This window comes from Lytechinus variegatus, chromosome 11 (genome assembly GCF_018143015.1).
Source record: "Lytechinus variegatus isolate NC3 chromosome 11, Lvar_3.0, whole genome shotgun sequence".
Lineage (NCBI taxonomy): Eukaryota > Metazoa > Echinodermata > Echinoidea > Temnopleuroida > Toxopneustidae > Lytechinus > Lytechinus variegatus.
Genome location: NC_054750.1, coordinates 24,212,520 through 24,233,583, shown reverse-complemented (window position 1 = coordinate 24,233,583; position 21,064 = coordinate 24,212,520). Strand labels below are relative to the sequence as shown.

The window sequence follows — 21,064 nt, the reverse complement described above, 5'->3', positions numbered from 1 at the left end:
GAAATGGACCCAATTAATAGTTTGATTTTCCAGAAATTCTGACATAGACAAAGAGAATATCAATACAATAATAAGGTATACATCCAAATTAATCAATTGATCTCCAAAAATACATTATATTGAGATAACTTATTTCATCTTATCATCGTATCCAGACGCGTTACCAGAATGATTTTTCCGATAACATAAATAATAACTAATGATTAAAATCACAATCCTTGATGATTATACTTGACGAAGCTTCGTGAAGATATAGAGGATTTTTTTAAAGGAAAAAAAAAAGATGAACATACCAGCTAGAGATCCAGCCGCTACACAAGCGAGGACTAACAGCGTTTTGAAATCCATAATTGGTCCCAGTATTGGGTTGAACTATCCCACTGGAACTCCACAGAATACAGATTCTCTCCTCCTAACTTCCAAACTTCCAATTATTCGCCAAGCAGCAACAGCGCCAATTTATAGCTAACTTTTTTGCACCAATGACGGTGCTGGCAGAACGGAGACCGCGGGTTGGCTGCCAGGGAGCAGCTTGGAAAGCTCTTCCAACCAACAGCGATCACCCCTCTGGAAACTGTTTGTTGCAAAATAACAGAGAACAGGCATCACTCGCAATACATTGGTATATGATATGGAAGCTTAAAAGTGCCACCGAGATGTTGAGATAATTATCTTGGGAAGTCGATATCTTGATAGCAAAAGATCAGATGACGAGATCCTGGATCTCATCATGTCGACATCTTTTAGAAGAGATGATGAGATGACAAGATCCCGGATCTCATCATGTCAACATCTTTTAGAAGAGATGATGAGATGACAAGATCCCGGATCTCATCATGTCAACATCTTTTAGAAGAGATGATGAGCTGACAAGATCCCGGATCTCATCATGTCACCATCTTTTAGAAGAGATGATGAGATGACAAGATCCCGGATCTCATCATGTCAACATCTTTTAGAAGAGATGATGAGATGACAAGATCCCGGATCTCATCATGTCAACATCTTTTGGAAGAGATGATGAGATGACAAGATCCCGGATCTCATCATGTTGACATCTTTTAGAAGAGATGTTGAGATGACAAGATCCCGGATCTCATCATGTCAACATCTTTTAGAAGAGATGATGAGATGACAAGATCCCAGATCTCGTCATGTCGTCATCTTTTAGAAGAGATGGTCAGATGACAAGATCTTCGATCCATGATCATGTCATCTAATCATCTCTTCTTAAAGATGTAGACATGACGAGTTACGAGATCATGACATCTGATCATCTCTTCCACTGGATGTAGACATGACGAGATCCAAGATCTTGTCATCTGATCATCTCTTCTACAAGATGTCAACATGATGAGATCCGAGATCTCGTCATCTCATCATCTCTTCTAAAAGATGTTGACATGATGAGTTCCGGGATCTTGTCATCTCATCATCTCTTCTACAAGATGTCAACATGATGAGATCCGCGATCTCGTCATCTCATCATCTCTTCTAAAAGATGTTGACATGATGAGTTCCGGGATCTTGTCATCTCATCATCTCTTCTAAAAGATGTCGACATGATGAGATCTGGGATCTCGTCATCTTATCTTTTGCTATCAAGATGTCGACTTCCCGAGATAATTATCTCAACATCTCGGTGGCACTTTTAAGCTTCCATAATATGACATGCAAATTTCAGAAAGACTTGCAGGTTCACTGACGAATTCAGGCACTGCTTCACATCACAATGAACGATTATGACTTGCCACCTACATAATTTCATGTGCCTATTTTAGTCAATAATTCAGACCTTTATTGTCCAATGTGCACAAAATCAGATTCATGTATATGACAACAAACTGTGTGTGGCATTATTAATTCAAGACTCTTTAAATGAATATCAATCGTACATTGTTATGCACATTTCTTAATGTAAAAATAAGCGATATTTCAATGTCATATAATGTATAACGTTCAAAATTGTCCTCTCATTTTCGATAACCATTTTCAGCGTTATTTCTCTCTATTTGTTCTTTAAAAAGTCATTCCCCTCGAATATGTGAAAATTGTTATTTCCATTTAAAACAAATCATATTCATTCTTTAATCCATTGAGATCAGTGGCTTGGTTCCTCGGAGAATGATTGTTACTTTTTACTTTTTATTTATGATCATTGCTTTCAAATCCCTCTTGGAAGCGCAGAATGTGTACATGTCATGTGTCATTCACATTGTGGATGGGGCTTGCACATAAAACTGGAGCATGTTGAGTTCAAGATGCTTTTTTTTCCAGCTGACGGAAATCTCGTTCTGAATTTATAGGTTCCAGATTTCAGATCTTTGGGACCAGCCCTTATTCGTATTTGATCTTGACCTCTATGCGTCCAGATTTTCTTTTCCTGTTATGACGGTTCCTGGTATTTCAATCCTAAAATGACAAAACATGTTTCAGTTTTGAATCGTTAAGGTGATGCCAATCCCGATCACTTGTTATACAAAATGTATTTACCGCATATATGTGGCCCCCAGATACAAATTTGAAAATTGCGACACATCTAGCTCTCAGCATAATTCGGTGTTATGGTTGATTGATTGATTGATTGATTGGTTGATTGATTGATTGATTGACTTATCAATATTGATTGATACGTAGTTTGAATGATTGATCATTGGCCCAGGCTTCGTAGATCTTCAAATCATATGAACTGAATGAATTGGTTCATATATTTTCAATGGTAAACTGAAATAGACCGGACAGTTTGGCCAATATGACAATTTCTAATCATATAGGCCTCAGCCTAGATTAATAATATAGGATATTTATATTGCGCACATATCCACCTTGTTAGGTGCTCAAGGCGCTCCTATATTACCCGGCTAAGCTAGGCGTTCATAGCGCACACAGCTTCTTAAGGAATTACTTCCTTGAGTGCAGCACATTGTGGATCAGTTTCTTGCTGAAGGAAATTACGCCATGGCTGGGATTCGAACCCACGACCCTCTGTTTCAAAGTCCGAAGACTAATCCACTGGGCCACAACGCTCCACATAGATTAGGCCTATATATATTATGTATACAAATAAACATGTTTTTAATATGTAATGAGGACCCTCCATGATTTAAGGTAATCACCCGCAACGGACAAAGACCTGCACAATTATTCTCTGGGACCATAAATTTTAATAATGTTTGTATTGTATTTGTATAGGCCTATTAATAGGTGCCTCAGACGAAAGTCATGAGATCGAATAGTCGAAACCAGATTTCCATACAATGCTGGTTTGAGAAGGGAGTTTAGAAGTAGGGCCTAGCTAAGGAGCTGAAAGCTCCTTGGTATATTAGAAAAATACATGCAAATTTTCATCAAAAGTTTGTTCACCCGTCCATGTCCGAGATGTTGCATCGAGAGCAGAGAACAAGAGAGAGAGAGAGAGAGAGAGAGAGAAGTCAGTAAAGTTTGTTGACCCAAAACTCCTTGGCAGAGTTCGAGCGAGAAAACCCAAATGAAAGTCATTGTCATTCATGTGTCAACTAATGCCAAAACGAGACACATGGGATTAGGGCACCAGACTGTACTGATATGTCGGGAACCCTCATAAACATAAATATAGCCTGATCGCGGGCCTGATCGTCCCGATCGAGTTAATAAAATGGAATATTCTGTTCGGTCATGATCATAATAATAATGCTCCTATCACAAGCTGACAAATATAACCAAAACTAGTACGCAAACACAAACATCCAGAATGTCCAGGGTTCAGTCTACATACGGACCCCCCCCCCCCCAATATAGAATATAATGAAGTGAATAAGTAATACCAAGTTTTAAAAAAACCTCAAGGACATGCATGAGACAAGGAGAAAATGGGGGCATCATCTCAACTGTCGAAGAGAGCCGCTGTGAGTGATGAAACCCCATTCCAAGCAATGTTCATTTGGTTTTGTTTTAGGCCCGGGGGGCCACTTCCATTCACGAGTGGATACCATGCGCGACCAAGGGGTCTCGAAAAGCACCCTAAACACGTAATTTCCATATTCTGAAAATGAACCCCTTAACAAGTACTGTCGTGTGAAACCCACCCTTAACAAGTATTGGAAACAAAAACGATACTCTTGGCAAATATTCCCTGAAATGGACCCCTAAACAAGTACAGGAATGTTTTATTGTTACGGTTCCTTCGGTCGTCGGCTTTACCTTATTTGGTTTAGTACGACCCCACTTCTACACCTCGCGCAAATCGGACTCTAAACACGAAGTGTTGGGGCAAAAATGACATCCTTTATAAAACATTTTAATTTTGTTTTATCATCCCCGCAAATTTAGACCCTAAACACGTAATTTTCCTAGCGAAATAGATACCCTTTTTTCATTATTTTTGTGTTTTTGGCACCCTTATCACGTTACGTACGTAACGTGCCCTATCGTGAAAAAGACATCCTTTTTACGTGTTTTTTTGGTCGCGCATGCATGGTATCCACTCGTCAATGCAAGTGGCCCCTCCGGGGTTTTAAGTGCATACGCTTGGGATAAGCCCTTATATACGATGTACAAGGAATCAAAACATCATGATTTCCGCTATTTCTTAGTTTGCACAAAACATGAAACCACGAATGGTTTATTGGCAGATATTGATGGTATTTCTGACTCATTCAAACATCATCATGGTTATAAATATATAGCATACCAAACGTATATGCACGGTGTATGCACAGGGGCGTGGAACGGTTTTGCAGTGGGGGGGGGGTGCTAAGCCGAATTGGGGGCTGACCATGCAAAAAAATACAGATTGTCATTCTTACGTTTCTGTACATGGTTTGGGGGAAAAGGGGCAGACTGAAGCCATGAACCCCCATCCCCCCGCCCCCTCCCCCGGTTCCGCGACCCCTGATGCATGCCTGTATTTTGGACCTGGACATGTTTTTACCAGTGCAGGGTGCCGTTTCATAAAGCTGTTAGTGATCGAGTTAAGGGTTAAGCCCGGGGGGCCACTTCCATTGACGAGTGGATACCATGCGCGACCATGGGGTCTCAAAAAGCACCCTAAACACGTAATTTCCATCATATTCTGAAAATGCACCCCTTTAACAAGTACTGGCGTGTGAAACCATACCCTTAACAAGTATTGGAAACAAAACGATACTCTTGGCAAACATTACCTGAAATGAACCCCTAAACAAGTACAGGAATGTTTTATTGTTACGGGTCCTTCGGTCGTACCTTATTTGGTTTAGTACGACCCCACGTCCTTCTACACATACTCTTGGCAAAGTGTTGGGGCAAAAAGGACATCCTTTATAAAACGTTTTAATTTTGTTTTATCATCCCCGCAAATTCGACCCTAAACACGTAATCTTCCAGCGAAATAGATACCCTTTTTTCATTATTTTTGTGTTTTTGACACCCTTATCACGTTACGTACGTGAAAAAGACATCCTTTTTACGTGTTTTTTGGTCGCGCATGGTATCCACTCGGTGCCCCCCCCCCGGGTTCTCTTCTTCTTCATCACTCTATTGATTCTCCTCCTTCCTTACACATCCCTTTCTCTTTAATTTAAATTCCACCAGTAAGGGAGGGGGGCTAGTTCCCTCCCGATTCACGCGCCTTAAAACTTTTGTTATGATTAAAGGGCAAAACCCTCCTCACAAAATTTAAATAGCTTTTATTTGAATAAAATAGTAGAAACAAAATAAACCAACTTAACGCTAAATCTTACAAATTGGATATGAAACAAGATATTTCTGATATTTGTTTGACTTAATTCACAAAGTAGTTTTATGCATTACCTGGTCGGTATCCAAATGACATACCTATGAGTGAACAATTACCTTGACTCACTATTTCTTTTGTTATAAAATAACTAACAAAACTTTCTCCTCATACATTTTTTCCCTGACAATTGCCACTCTTTTATCCCATGTTGAATTCGATGAAGAGTTTCATTGTTGTCAAATCTGCAAAAAGAAATATAGTATAATAGTGAGTGACTATAATATCGATTCTCCTTGTTGATTACGAGTGTCTTTATTTGAATAAATTTAAAAAAAAAAAAGCGAAATTGGCATAACTTTCTTATTTTGCATCCGATTTTCATTAAATCTCAGCATGCTTTGACCCATATGCCACTGTTCAAAGGAACCATAACCTTGTAGCACACAATTAAAGGATTTTGAAGAAAAATAAACACGCTCTCCCATACTTCGGTTAAAAAAATCTTGCCTAATGAAGGAATATTCAATGCTAACAGAGAACATATTAAAAAGGAACAACAAAACGATTCAAACAAATAAGTATATTTGGAAATTAATTTTGACCGCATAATTTGAAAATTATGGCAAAGATAATGAAAATTAAGGTTAAGAGGAAGTCTGCTGAATAGCAAAAAGTCCAACCATCATTACCATTTTATGCCATTTTGGCGGAAGCCTTCTTTTAAACCCCAGACAAAAACATTCCGTGTTCGCTCAAGCATGAACGGAACTAAATTTATTTTAATGGCATTTGTAGGATAAGACTTCAGAGCACCTATTGACACCAAAATATATAGAGATCATAATTTGAAACAAAACTTTTGTAGACTTTTCAAATCTGTCCCGTTTTTTTTAATTCGCACTGTATAGGAAGGTAATAGATAGGGATCGAGGCCTATGTTGCTTAGGGTAAAGACATCGTTTTTTTAATATTTCATTTTAAAGGACAAAAGTTAATATGAATTAAAAAAGTGAACATTAAAATTTCATCAAAATCAGTTGTAGAATAAATTTCAATTATCTTGTAAATAATTTACTTTAAACTTGCTTAATTTCACAATCGTGCACATCCTGTTCTGTATAGAAATGCTCGACGGGATCGACTGCATGTTGACGTCATTTTTTTTTTTTTGCTTTTTTATTTAGATTAAAGGATAATGAAACCATTGGAACAAGATAGCTTGTGTGAAAACAGAAAAGTCAAAGAAACAGATCAATGAAAGTTTGAGAAAAATCGGACAAATAATGAGAAAGTTATGAGCATTTGAATATTGCGATCACTAATGCTATGGAGATAGCAAATTGGCAATGCGACAAAGATGTGTGATGTCACTTGTGAACAACTCTCAAATACTAGAATTGCCTCTTTTATCACATCTATCCATAAATAATGTGTTCTGTTTACATGAGGGCATGTAATACATATTTTTTAAGAATAAATCATGGATAAAGAGTTTGTATCATCATAAGAAAAAGCAAAAAGAGACATTTTGAGGGTATTTTATAGTCCACCAAAGGGAAAGTTGTTCATCAGTGACATCACACATCCTTGTCGCATTGCCAATAGGAGGATCTCCATGGCATTAGTGATTGCAATATTCAAATGCTCATAACTTTCTCATTATTTGTCCGATTTTCCTCAAACTTTCTTTATTCTTATTCTTTGATTTTTCTGTTTCTACACAAGCCTATTTGTTCCAAAGGTTTCATTCCCCTTTAAATATTTTTATTTTCTCTTAATGATCCATGAAACAAATCCTATGTCGAATAGGCCTATCAATTTAATATTCCATATTGTTCAGTCAAGTTGGTTCTCATTGTCAGATCTTTAGAAATTAAATAGCTAGGGCCTATATAATTCACACAACAATAGCGAAATAGTGAGTGCGGCACATAATCGTCTCCCTAATTTGCACAATGAGTTGTCATAAAAACTGTATTGTACAAAATAAGCGAAACTTTCTTATTAACTCACATCAATTACATTTTTCTGGCAGCGTACGTGGACTTGAATTTTTAACTACCCCGACACGAACAGACTTAAACATTTTTTTTTGGGGGGGGGTGTTTGGCGAAAATTGCCCTTTTGGTCGTTTGAGCGAACAAATTTTGCATTTATCATTTCATTAGAATATTTAACCCGACCGAACAGAAAAATTCCCAAATAATTTACTAGTGTTGAATCATTGTGAGGGCGCAAGACATAATGCCTTCTTCTCACAAAATAAAAAACAACATTAAGCCTGCCTTCGAGCTTCGCGCATGCGCAGACGTCAACCGCCAAATAACCGGGCGCTTTGAACGCAAAACGGAGCGTAGTGCCGCAATAAAACTTTTTAAAATATTATTTGTGGGGACTAAATCTCAGGAATACAAGATGTATATCAAGGAAATAATCATCGATGGATTTAAGTCATATGCACAGAGGACGGAAATCAAGGGATTCGACCCTCTCTTCAACGCAATTACTGGATTGAACGGTTCTGGAAAGTCAAACATTCTCGACTCGATTTGTTTTTTGTTGGGGATTTCCAATTTAACACAGGTGGGACTAAGGGGGCACTTTCGATGTGGAAACTGAATGAATGTTCTTTGAGTGTGAATGAGATCCAGACAAATCGCTCGTTCATGAAAAATTTGAACAGCATTTACATTAGACCTTATTTAGATCTTTCTATGCCAAGCTATTAATTTTAGTCTAAAAGTTGGGGATCTGCAGTGCACTTGAAAGACTTGAGTCGTTGAGAAGTTGTGTCTTGTGAAATCCGGACAGTCATGACAGTCAATGGCAATGCAATGAATGATGAATTGACATGATGAAAAACTTGCCGCCAAGTTAATCCTTTTGAAGTAGTGCTGCAAGTCAGGCGGCATGTTCGGGTTCGGTTCGGCAGGGTTCGGCAATTTTTTACCGAACTTTGGTTCGGTTCGGGGTTCGGCAATAAATGCCAAATTAAATTTAACATATAAAAAATAGGCAGTGTATACGAATCAGGGACAACTCGGACCACGGGACATCTCGGACCGCGGGCCGAGTTGTCCCACCCATTACGAGATTTTTTTCTCACAAATTTGCGTCTATTTTTCCGTAATTTCGAAATTTCTTGTAAAGATTTTCTAGAGATATGGTCTGATGGTAATGTTCTTCACTTTCTATTACTTTTTTTTCGCTGAAATAAAAAGTGTAATTTTGGGCGTTTTTCGACAGCTCGCGATTCCCATAGGCGCGCGTGTATTAACTGTGTCGGTGCTCGGCTCGGCCCCGCTCAATAACTGACTTGATTTTGTGATCATTTCTCCTCAAAGTACCACTTTTATCGCAGAAGATTGACTTTGTTGTATTCCATTACGGTACCTCCATTTTCTCATCACAAGGATAACATTTGGCGTATTTGCACGATTTTGATCAAGTTTTTCACCTTTTTCTCTCTGGTCGCAAGAAGCGAACAACCGATGAACGGTCCGCTGCTCTTCATTGTAATTCTCCGTAGCTCGGCCGCCTAAATGCGAAAAATATTTGGGATGTAGCTGTGTGGGCATGCCGGGCTGAGGGTAGCCCTCAATTAAAAAAAGTGTTTTATTTGGGGGCTTGATTTTTAATTAAATTAATTTGTATTTTTTAAAGGATTTAAAATAAAACTGATTTACTTTCTTTAATTTCATTTCTTGGTCTCAAGGGTGGATGTCAGGCTGCCGGGATGGAATTCAGCCACAATTGCCAATGGAAGTGGACATACTTGTATAGTCGTGAGCTTGAGCAGAAATACTCTCATTTATTTCTTTCAATATTATATACAAGTAAAAACATACAAATATCATACATTATTTTGAACATAAATATACAAATATAATCATGAAACATTGAGATTAAGAAAAAATAATGAAAGAAAAAGGTATCCCAAAAAGCCTCAAAGGCTTGAAAAAAGGGAAACCAAGAATAAAACATAAGAATGATTATAGATAATAGCTAACAAATAGAACACCGGAATGTGTCGCCCCAACAGTATAGCTTGATTGCGATGATCGGCGGGCACGTCGTCAGTATTTTTTTACAAACCAAAACACTGACGACATGCCAGCCGGTCGCTAAGTGAACCATGAAAAAAAAAACACAAACAGGAAAATAGGGCTGCATTTGATAAATGCAAGCAACCAGCCTGAGATGGATAAAGAATGAAATACTGTTGCGACGCCACACTCCGGCCCTCTAAAATGCCGAGTGGAAAATTGTTTAACGGTTATTTAGGTTGGAGAGGAAGAATTTTTTCAATCGTTTTTTAAAAAGTGAATTGAATTGTGTGCGTTGAATTTCAAGAGGCAAGGAATTCCAAATAATAGGGCCAAGATGACGGACTGACTTTGAGAGATTATTGGAGACTGAAGCCTTGCCCTACAGCTTAGAATATTTTTTAATCAAGTTTTAGGCCACTCAGTCTTATTCCCATTTGAAATATAATCAGGGCCGGATCCAAAATTTTCCTACAGGGCCGGGGGCATTTTGTCTAGGAATTTTTGACAAAAGGTCTTTACTGCAAAATCACAGTAATTTTTTCTCAGGAAAAATTTGACAAGCAAAAAAAAAGAAAAAAATGTAAGTTGCCTTTTCAGTACTTTTTAAGGGGGGCGAATGTGCCCCCTCCCTCGATTCGCCGCTAGAACTTATGTCCATATTATTTAGTTTTAATTTTTACAGGAGGAAAGAATACCAAATTAAATAAGTTTTATGTTTTGCATTTTTACAAATTTTTGTTAATTCAAGTAAAATGTATTTAATTTAGTATTGTTCCAAAATGCATCACCTAATTAACTTGTTTGAATTTAAAATGCAAACCTGAATAAAAATGAATTATGAACTTTGAATAAATAGAAAATAATATGTTATATTCTGTAAATTGTAATATTTTCAAATCATATTTTATCTCCATTCTTATCTTATCATTGTCTCCCTTTCTCATTATGTTCATCACTCTCATTTCAATTAAATTTATATTCTATTACTGGAATAAAAAAAGACAATACTCAACAATGAAACATCGATCAATAGAAAAAAAAACAAAGAAAAAGAGGGAAAATACAAAGAAATGACAGGTACAAGGAGGGGGGGGGGTAACAACAAGTCATTCTTGTCTGGGTTTTAAAAACAGGAGAAGAGTCGTCAATACAATATTGCAAATAGCAACTATGAAGAGGGTTTGGCTTTTATCAAATAATTTTTGCAGTTCCTTTGGAGTGATGTTGTTTTTGTTTTACCCATTCTAGAAAGTGAACTTTCTATCTAACACTAAGTTGCCCTAGTGTTGTTTTCCAATCTACATTTTCTAGTTCCTTGTATCATGTATGGATGAAATCATTTAAGGTGTACCAGTTAGAAAATTGTTGACTTTTGGTATATATTTACATTAATCATGCAAGTTGCAGGTATGATCACCTTCTCAATGACTCTTAAGACAAGCTTCTGCAATTAGTAAAATATATTGTATTTACTAGATAATTTGAACAACTGGACCAAATTGTGGCAAGATTAATGAGCTATATATAAGTGACAATGGGGAACCCGATGCTGATAATGATATGATTTGAGCAAAGAAACAATAAAAATTTGATCCAAATCGGATAAGGAAAAACAATATTATCGCTGCATTTTAAAGAATGATTTGTATTTTTCTGGTGAAACAGGTCTGGCGTTTCATCATGGATATTTAATCAGCAACCTCATACATGATGTCATATCCTCACTTGTTCATTGTATTTTATTATGTGAAATTAGATTAATTTTTTAAAGTTGAATTCAATAACCCCGCTATTTGTTATCAGATTTTTATGAAATAAGCACTTTGATATGTGAATGTTGCTATGTCTACATTATTCATATATAAATATTTTCATCCCGGAGCATCCCTTTAAATGATTTATTTATTATTTCTTTTTCTCGAGAAAGAGTAGAGTCTCTACAATAAAACAAGTGGAATGCCTCTGGCGGTCTTACCTGCATCACGTGATTCAATATAACAGTAGTGCTGACTTTGAAAACTACTATATACAACTCGCACAAGATGTTCAGTGATACTGGGTTACTCTTATGAAATATACCAATACACTTAAAGAGATATGATGGTAATTCAACAAATACCCCCAATGTGGCCAAAGTTCATTGACCTTACATGACCCTTGACCTTGATAATGTGACCTGGAACTCGCTGCAGGATGTTCAGTGATATAAGTTATGCTGTCATTTAATAACCTACGGTTATTAAATGACAGCATTAACTAGATTTGATGTTGATGCTGCCGTCGCAAAAGCGGCGCCTATATAGTCTCACTCTGCCATCCAGGTGAGACAAAAATCATGACATGCACAGTGATGAAAAATAAAGCAATAAAATGAATTTAATCAAAAAGAAAAACCACTTGCTATGTAAAAGAAATTAAATTTAAAATCATAAATTCGTCATTTTTATTGAATGAAGAATTTAATTTATTTATAATTGGAAAAAAGGATTACCCCTATTTTCTTTCAATGTAACCAAAATACTTGTAGGGCCTAATATGATTTTTCATCACATGACATGATTTTGAACAAAAATCAAGCCATATTTTTGGGTTATGTGGGACGGAATCTACATGGCGGCATTCGTGGGACGGATTTTTCTTCTTAAATCTATCTCTGCCGGCTATTCACCTTATCCCCATCCCTCCCCATCATCCTCGTCCCTATCATCATCCCCTTGGGCGCAAAACTGTCCGCAAAGGTAGAGGGGACCACAGGCTGCAAAAGTTGACAAACATTTAAAAAAAGGTTATCGCCCAAATGTAGGGTAATTTTTAACCCCAAAACAATTGACAAGAAAAAAGAGGGGGTTTTCAATAATAAAAGGTCATTTAGTCCTAAACACATGTATCATTTCAATTGTGAATGATTCATTATTTTGTTCTCCATGAAGAAAAATAGTGAATAATAATAATAACGTTTTATTTACCCAGGGTAGCCACTTCAGTTAGGAAACTGCTCTACCAGCGGGCCCTGCATAACATTATATGTCATTATTAGGGTGGACATTTGGTATTGTGTCCCCCTATTTTTGGTAGGGGGACACGTCCCCCCCCCCCGATTTCCTCCCATAATCATCCCTCACATCCTCGTCCTTCTCACCATCTCATGCACCCCTCTTATCAAGAGTCATCATCATCATCTCTCTTATTTATATCCCTCATGCATGCACCTCCTCTTCCCTCTCATCATCAAGGCCCACCCCTTATCATCGCCATCCCTCACATCCTCATCTCCATCTCTTTCCCTTTGTCCCTCTCATCATCCCCCCCCCCCTCATCAAGAGTCATCAAAGATCCTCATCCCTCTTATCACCATCTCTCACCTCCTCGTCCCTCTCATCAAGGCCCACCCCTCGTTATCGCCGGTATGCTATAATCGCCATCCCTCAAATCGTCGTCCCTTTTACCCTATATCCAAAACTCTGCTCTCTACACAAAGGAAACTCAATATAAAAATTAAAAATGAAATTGGCATGCCCACACAGATACACCTAGAACATTTTCACATTTCGGGGGCAGGAGTGAAAATGCTCGGAGCCCCATCCACATATTTTTAGTTCGGCTCAAACATCCACACCACAGGCACACTCAAAATCAAAGAAACTGAAGCATATTAATTATTGCAACTTAAAACTCAACTCTCTACACCAGGGAAACTCAATATGAAAAATAAAATGTACAAAAAATAGGCCTAAAAATAATAAATTTAAAGTGAAAAATTAAGCCCCCCCCCCAAAAAAAACAACATTTTTTTATTGAGGGCTACCCTCAGCCCAGCATGCCCACACAGCTACATCCCGAATATTTTTCGCATTTAGGGGGCAGGAGTGAAATCGCCCCGAGCCCCCACCCACGTAAAAGTATTTTTTGTTCGACTCAAACATCCACACCACAGTCACATTCAAAGTCAAAGAAATTAAAGCATATTGATTATTGCAACTTAAAACTCAACTCTACACCACGGAAATTCAATATTAAAAATAAAATGGAAAAAAAGGCCTAAAAATGATCAATTTAAAGTGAAAAATTAAGCCCCCCCCCCTCTCCAAAAAAAAAAAATTATTGATGGCTAGCCCCAGCCCGGCATGCCCACACAGCTACACCCCGAATATATTTTTTTCGCATTTCGGGGGCAAGAGTGAAATCGCCCCGAGCCCCCACCCACGTAACTTATTTTTGAGCAACTCAAACATCCACACCACAGTCACACTCAGTCAAAGAAATTGAAGCATAATTATATCATTACAATCTTAGAGCTCGAAACCAGGGAAAATCAATATAGAAAAAATTGAAAAATATATATTTACAAAAAAAGGCAGAGCCTATACGACACTGCCAAGCTTCAAACTCGAGTTCACTCTCTCTCACTCAGACTCAGCTCTTTGCTGTGCACGCCCACTTCCATTGTGGATTCGGTCTGAATCCCACCCCGCCAGTTTAGGCGGCCGAGCTACGGAGAATTACGATGAAGAGCAGCGGACCGTTCATCGGTTGTTCGCTTCTTGCGACCAGAGAGAAAAAGGTGAAAAACTTGATCAAAATCGTGCAAATACACCAAATTTTATCCTTGTGATGAGAAAATGGAGGTAATGGAATACAACAAAGTCCATCTTCTGCGATAAAAGTGGTACTTTGAGGAGAAATGATCACAAAATCAAGTCAGTTATTGAGCGGGGCCGAGCCGAGCACCGACACAGTTAATACACGCGCGCCTATGGGAATCGCGAGCTGTCGAAAAACGCCTAAAATTACACTTTTTTTTTATTTCAGCGAAAAAAAAGTAATAGAAAGTGAAGAACATTACCATCAGACCATATCTCTAAAAAATTTTTACAAGAAACTTTGAAATGACGGAAAAATAGACGCAAACTTGTGGGAAAAAAATCTCGTACTGGGTGGGACAACTCGGCCCGCGGTCCGAGATGTCCCGTGGTCCGAGTTGTCCCGTCCCCGTGTATACAGCCACACGCGTGTGTCTTTACCATCCAGCCACACGCGTGTGGTTATATCCAGAACACCTATTTGTGGATACCGCCACACGCCGCCAGTAATAACAGTAAAACGCGTATGTAGGTCTGACCGTCTATATCACGATCAAAATAACCTCATTTCTTCATTAAATTCTTACATTCTAAACCACTCTGATTTCTTTAAATCGTTTCAATTTCATTCTCACCGTCTTCTTTCCTTGTTTTTCTTGTCGTTACAAAAGGCCGCCTGTTAAATAGCAAATTTCCACACTTTTTCTACTTGTGTCGATTCTCTACTGACTCTAGGCTATGTGCGTGTACGTGCGTACGAAACTCGGGATTCGTGCATGCTTAACGCTGAAAGGGGTAGAATACCTGAACAAGAACCAGACTTCAGACAGGATAGTTTTAGAGTCACACAATAACATTAATAAAAGGCTTTATTCTACAGATAACTCATAACCAAGACCATAGCTTTAGCAGCTTTCCCAAAAGTCGCACTCCCCTTCCTTACATGTATCAAGCAGTCCTCAGTAATATATATGAAAGCTCCTAGTGCAAACAATACTGTGTATGCCTGTAAACCCTTACAACGCTTGGTACGAAAATTATTCGTACCAAACGTAAACGTAACCCAAACTGTATATGTCTACTGCGCTGCGCTAACGCTGTATGGGTCTGCCACCGTACCGCGAAGGAAGCCAGAATCGACACAAGTAGAAAAAGAGAATTTGCTGTTAAACAGACGACCGTTTGTAACAAGACAAGAAAAGCAAGGAGAGAAGACGGTGAGAATGAAATTGAAATGATCTAAGGATATCAAAGGGGTTTAGAATGTAAGAATTTAATGAAGAAATGAGGTTATTTTGATCGTGATATAGACGGTCAGACCTACACACGTGTTTTACTGTTATTACTGGCGGCGTGTGGCGGTATCCACAGATAGGTGTTCTGGATATAACCACACGCGTGTGGCTGGATGGTAAAGACACACGCGTGTGGCTGTATACACTGCCTAAAAAATAAAGATCGCCGACCTATAAACAAGTAATTTTTTGGATGAACTGTCATGTATTAATAATAAATTTTGTTTCTAAAAAGAATAGTTAAGATAATTGTTGAACTTTCTTTTGTTTTGATAAACAAAAAATAAGTCATTTCTACTTTCATTTTTAAAATGAACATAAAAAAATCAAAAGAAAAAAATATTGATAACGAGAGAATCAGGACAGAAAGAGAATTACATAGATCAGAATATTTTTTTTCACGATTATTTCATGTAGCTATGATCATGATCGATTACGATGTCATTGCCAACTCAGCTTCACAAATTGGAAAGTGTTGATCGGGAATGTCGAAATAGTAAACAAACAACCTCCACTCAACTGTTATTAGTTTGGTAAAATTCACATTCCAAAGAATATGAGTGTTTTAGAAAGTCCCTTTTTTCTGAAAAGTGGTAAAATCTGGTCAATGAATTACTTTAAAAAGATAAAATATCAGTCCATTCTTGGTCCAGAAAGATCGACGCTATGTGACTTCAAACATATTTCTAACACGAAAATGAGTACATGGGACTGTACTGCGTATTTTAGTGTTGTGAAATCACTCGGCGTTGATCGTCAGAACTAAGACGGAACTGATAATTTATCATTTCATTTTCAGTAATTGGCCAGATTAAACCACTTTTAAGAAAATATTGACAATGGAAAAACGTTTCAAGTTTGGAATACGAATTTTACCTGTATAATAGCAACCGGGAGCAGGTTGTTTGGACTTCCTGTTTCAACTTTCCTTACCAACCATTTCCGGAACATCGATCAGGGAACATCCGTTGATTTGGTTTGAATTTTTATATTTTTTGTTTTTTTTTTCACCCTCATTCCTTCATCTCTTATTTATTTATCTTTTATATTAATATGGAAATTTCAGAAGGTGGAATATATATACTTTACCACCACTTTGTCGGTCACAAGGAATTAATTTATGTCTTTTCAATTAAATGTACATCCGATTACAGCAATACGTAATTCAACTACACTTTTTAACTGAGTTAAGCTTAAAATGTCCCCACATTTTATACAATGTAAGGAAAAAATATATTCATGTTTAGGCCTGGGACGATTGTCATTATTACCATTCGATTATTTCCTGGAAAAATAATTGAATGATTCGATTGTTCGTCGGGAATCACGTCTTTTAAGTCACAATAGTTGACCTACTTTATGGTGACCCCCCCATGAAGAAATCTCCATCAAAGTCACATGTTTAGCATAAATGAGGCCCTTTTCCCCCTTCTCCATGATTTTTTATATCAAAAGAAACTTCATGAAATGAGATTAAATCTTTCAGTTTATTGTTCCAATGAAAATCTTTCCTAAATCAATACTGGTACCCTGGTATTATGCATGCATCCCTCCAAGTGCCACACCCCTGCATATAAATGAATCAGCCCTGCCGAGTCCAAAGACGTAAACAACTCATTCATGAAGTATATTCTTTGAGACTGAGCCCAGGTGGAGCATTTCACTTGAAAAATTTCATCCCTTGCCCACACCATGTCCCCGCCTCCACTTGTGGCACTGCCCACGATGTATTAAAAAAAAAAAATTCATTTGAAATACCTTTCAAAATTACGATTTTTTATCATTTGAACCCACATGTATAACTGGGTCTATTTTTGGAGACTAGTCGAGAAAGTACTGGTGAAGGCGGGCGCGTGTTGGAATGTAGTTTTCATTGGTTGAGGGGGATATAAAAAAGGTTGCATTGTTCTGAAACATGAAAGAAATTCTCCGGCTCCCACCCCCTATCCTTCCCTCTCTCTTTCCCTCACAAGCGCACACACACACACAGATGGGGGAGGGGTCAATTTATTTCTGAAGTCATGACCTTTCCTGATAAGGGAACCACATGCCTTCCGCTTCTTTGTTTCCCAAAGTTTCATTGGCTATCCGAAGGTCCAATCAGCTCAAGTGAGCTGGTTATGTGTTTACTTATTATTGTGCACGCACACAATGACTTATTTTGTGTATGAGGGCAAGGTCGGGTGGGATTAACATTTTCGGAGCGCTATCATGTTGGTATGTAACTGTGAATGTGATACAAATCATTGATAATTTTGAAACATTACCTCGGTAACATAATTTTTAAACCTGTAAAAAACAGCTGTCATCATTGTTTTCTTGTCATTTTATTATTATAACTTGGGTATTAGAGTTATCCCAACGTCATAATCGGGATCTGCCGAACATTCGATTGGTGATTGGCGGCATGCCAATCGAACCATTCGATCAATCGATGTTTACTCCCAGGCCTATTCATGTTTATAAAAAAATTGAAAATGATAAAAATTTAATCAAACACGAGACCGAAACTGTCATACTTTGTCATTTACGAGGAATGAATTTATGTCTGGTTCTTTTTCTTTATTAAATACAAAATGATTAGGTCCGATTACGATCACGATCGATTACGGCAATACGTAATTACACCACACTTTTATACCGAGTTTAGCTTCAAAATGCCCCCTCATTTTATCAAGAAAAAATTATTTATGGTAATAAAATATTCTTAAGTTGATAACAGTTCAATCAAAGACGAGATGGGAGCTATCATAGTGGATTTTAAAAATATATTGAGTGGAATTCTCTTTGTGCACAATCACTAACCAATATATATTTTGTTAATTTTATACTTATATCTATGTAGTCATCGCATTTTTGCATTGCATACAAACATACTTTTTTTTACCGAACTTCCGAACCAGGCCTTTGAGTTCAGTTCGGTCCGGTTCGGAAGTGCCAAGTTCGGCGAACTTCCGTTCGGTTCGGCGGTTCGGCTGCAGCACTATTTTGAAGTAAATGTAAACAAAGAAAATTGGTCTCCCAAACTGGAGACTGTCTCTAAAATTGGATACCCAAATTCTTCACAGAAGTCTCTGATATTGGAGATAATCTCTCTATTGGGAGACAGTCTCCAATATTGGCCGTGCGCCTCTACTGCTGGCAGCCGTCTGATTCGAGGAGTTTTTAAACAGTTTTATTTTTTAAATTTCTCCTTGTACACAGACAGCTCGCTATCACAATGCAAAATCACCCCGTCTGGGCTCTTTAATTTTTGTCTTTTTAATGAAGCAAACTTTTGAAAATGAACGCGACCAAAATGCAAATTAATATTCCCTCAGTCTTGGCATTAATTGCCAAAAAACAGAAAAAATCAAGTTAAAAGGAACAAAAACAGTGACTTACCTCGGCTGTCGCGCAACTTCACTTCCTGTTTTATCCGAACTAAATACATAAACATATTATGGCCACTGAGTCCCCTGTACAGATCGCGCTAGAACTTCGGTCTCTGTATTTGGTGAGTGAACCCAACAGAGTTCTTCCTGTTACTGCAGGCAAACTCCTCCATCGGGATTAGACAGGAATAACCGTCGTTTCTGGGGATTTATTCAACAATTTCTGACATTTTACTGTAATCCCCATTCACCGACGGTAAAGTGTCCGTGTGGGCTCCCATTTGTTATAACACCAGCACTTTTGTCCGACCAGAGTCCAAAGTTTGGGGTTCAATAACATATCGAGGTTACAATCTAAGGATATGTAAACTACAAATTAAAAATATTTAATTATTCAATTTTAAAATACTTTAAACGATATAGATGAAAATGCATGAAAATTATACTTTACCGATGTTTAGTTGGGAAAAGCACAGCTAATCGATCCAAATTAAGGCAGCCAAACTGAAATATTTACAAACGAACGAAACGATATAGATGAAAATGCATGAAAATTATACTTTACCGATGTTTAGTTGGGAAAAGCACAGCTAATCGATCCAAATTAAGACAGCCAAACTATGAAATATTTACAAACGAACGGAGAGGGCGTCAACAATATACGAATGTGATATCGATATTGCATTCCACCAGCACACCTACAAGGCAATAATATGATACGATACACTCACGAAGACAAACGATAATAGTTATAATCGCGATATATCGAGACATTAACGATAATGACGTCATTCAAGATGGCAACTTGCAAGAAAAACCGTCGGGTCAGGAGAAAATGTCTTAGATGACAGATTTCTCAATCATCCAGTGGATTTTTTTCAATAACTCCGGTCCAAGGTATGCAATTACTTAAGTTATTTATATTTCCCTGATAATAAAACTGTAAATTTTTCGCTCAAAAAACAGTTTTAAATCGCGATCTATAAAACGCTAGTTCACTATACGTTGTCTGTAGCCACGGACCCCCAACCTCTTCAGTCTATGTATGGTGAGTGGAGCCAACAGAGACTGAAGCTTTTGGTCTACATCGGGATATAATTGCTGCAGGCTTGTGTGGCTAGTGGTGAATTTGAATTAATGATGTGCCCCCTGGATGAAAGTAGACATTTGAATTTTGTTTAGCCTTGTCTTAAAACCATTGACCGATTAAGCTTCACATATGTCTACTAGTAGCAGATTCCATTCTGCCATGGTCCTTGGAAGGAAAGAGTACTTGAAGCAGTCTCTTTTGGTTGTTGGTCGGGAAAAAGAGATTGACGATGATTTCTGTGTCCTGACAGAATTTTGAGAGGGAGCTGTTAAGTATCGACCTACGTTGACCGAAGCACTTTTATTTATAGATTTATATAAAAATGTAAGTCTGGAGATAGCCCTTCTATCTTCGTGAGATTTCCATTCAAGTAACTTCAGCATCTGGGAAACACTACTGGTTCTCCTGTGATCTTTACAGACAAATCTAGCAGCTCTTCGTTGAACTGCTTCTAGTCTACTAATCTGGAGGGTGTTTCATAAAGCTGTTCGTAAGTTAAGAGCGACTTTAAGAACGACTGGTGATCCTTTCTTGTGGTAAATGGTAGATTCATTGGAGATGGTTTAGCGTGTAAAAAAAGGGTCACCAGTCGTTCTTAAAGTCGCTCTTAACTTACGAACAGCTTTATGAAACAACCCCCTGGTCTTTCGTGTATGGGTCCCACACAGAAGCACAGTACTCCAACTTTGGACGTACTAACAATTTATAGGCTGTTTTACTTTTCGGGGGCAACTATACAAGTTTCTTTGAAGGAGGCCTAAACCCCTATTCGCTTTAAATATGGTAGTATTAACAGCTGAACAACCAACATAACAGAGATCAAAGCTTTTGGTCTACAGAGTTCCTGTACAGTATAGGAGACTGTCTCCCAAAGAGATTATCTCCAAAAGAGTCCAATTTTGTAAAATATTTCGGTATCCAACTTCAGAGACAGTTTCCAGTTTGGGAGACCAATTTCCTCTGTTATGCTGCAAAAGGATT

At 37.8% G+C, this 21,064-nt stretch overlaps 2 protein-coding genes across 6 annotated transcripts in view; one reads left to right on the top strand and one right to left on the bottom strand.

The window, feature by feature from the left end:
- LOC121423421 overlaps nucleotides 1-442 on the bottom strand; it is a 42,871-nt gene extending 42,429 nt beyond the window's left edge. For all 5 annotated transcript variants that reach the window (XM_041618753.1, XM_041618756.1, XM_041618755.1 and 2 more), the window contains exon 1: nucleotides 294-442. In XM_041618753.1, coding sequence (XP_041474687.1) covers nucleotides 294-348 — 55 coding nt within the window. In that variant the 5' untranslated portion in view covers nucleotides 349-442. The remainder of the gene's footprint in view (nucleotides 1-293) is intronic.
- Nucleotides 443-8,018: 7,576 nt separating this feature from the next.
- Nucleotides 8,019-21,064, top strand: part of LOC121424401 (structural maintenance of chromosomes protein 2-like) — a 45,546-nt gene continuing 32,500 nt past the window's right edge. Inside the window, exon 1 of the mRNA XM_041620070.1 lies at nucleotides 8,019-8,278. Within this exon, the coding sequence (XP_041476004.1) occupies nucleotides 8,111-8,278 (168 nt within the window). The 5' untranslated portion in view covers nucleotides 8,019-8,110. The remainder of the gene's footprint in view (nucleotides 8,279-21,064) is intronic.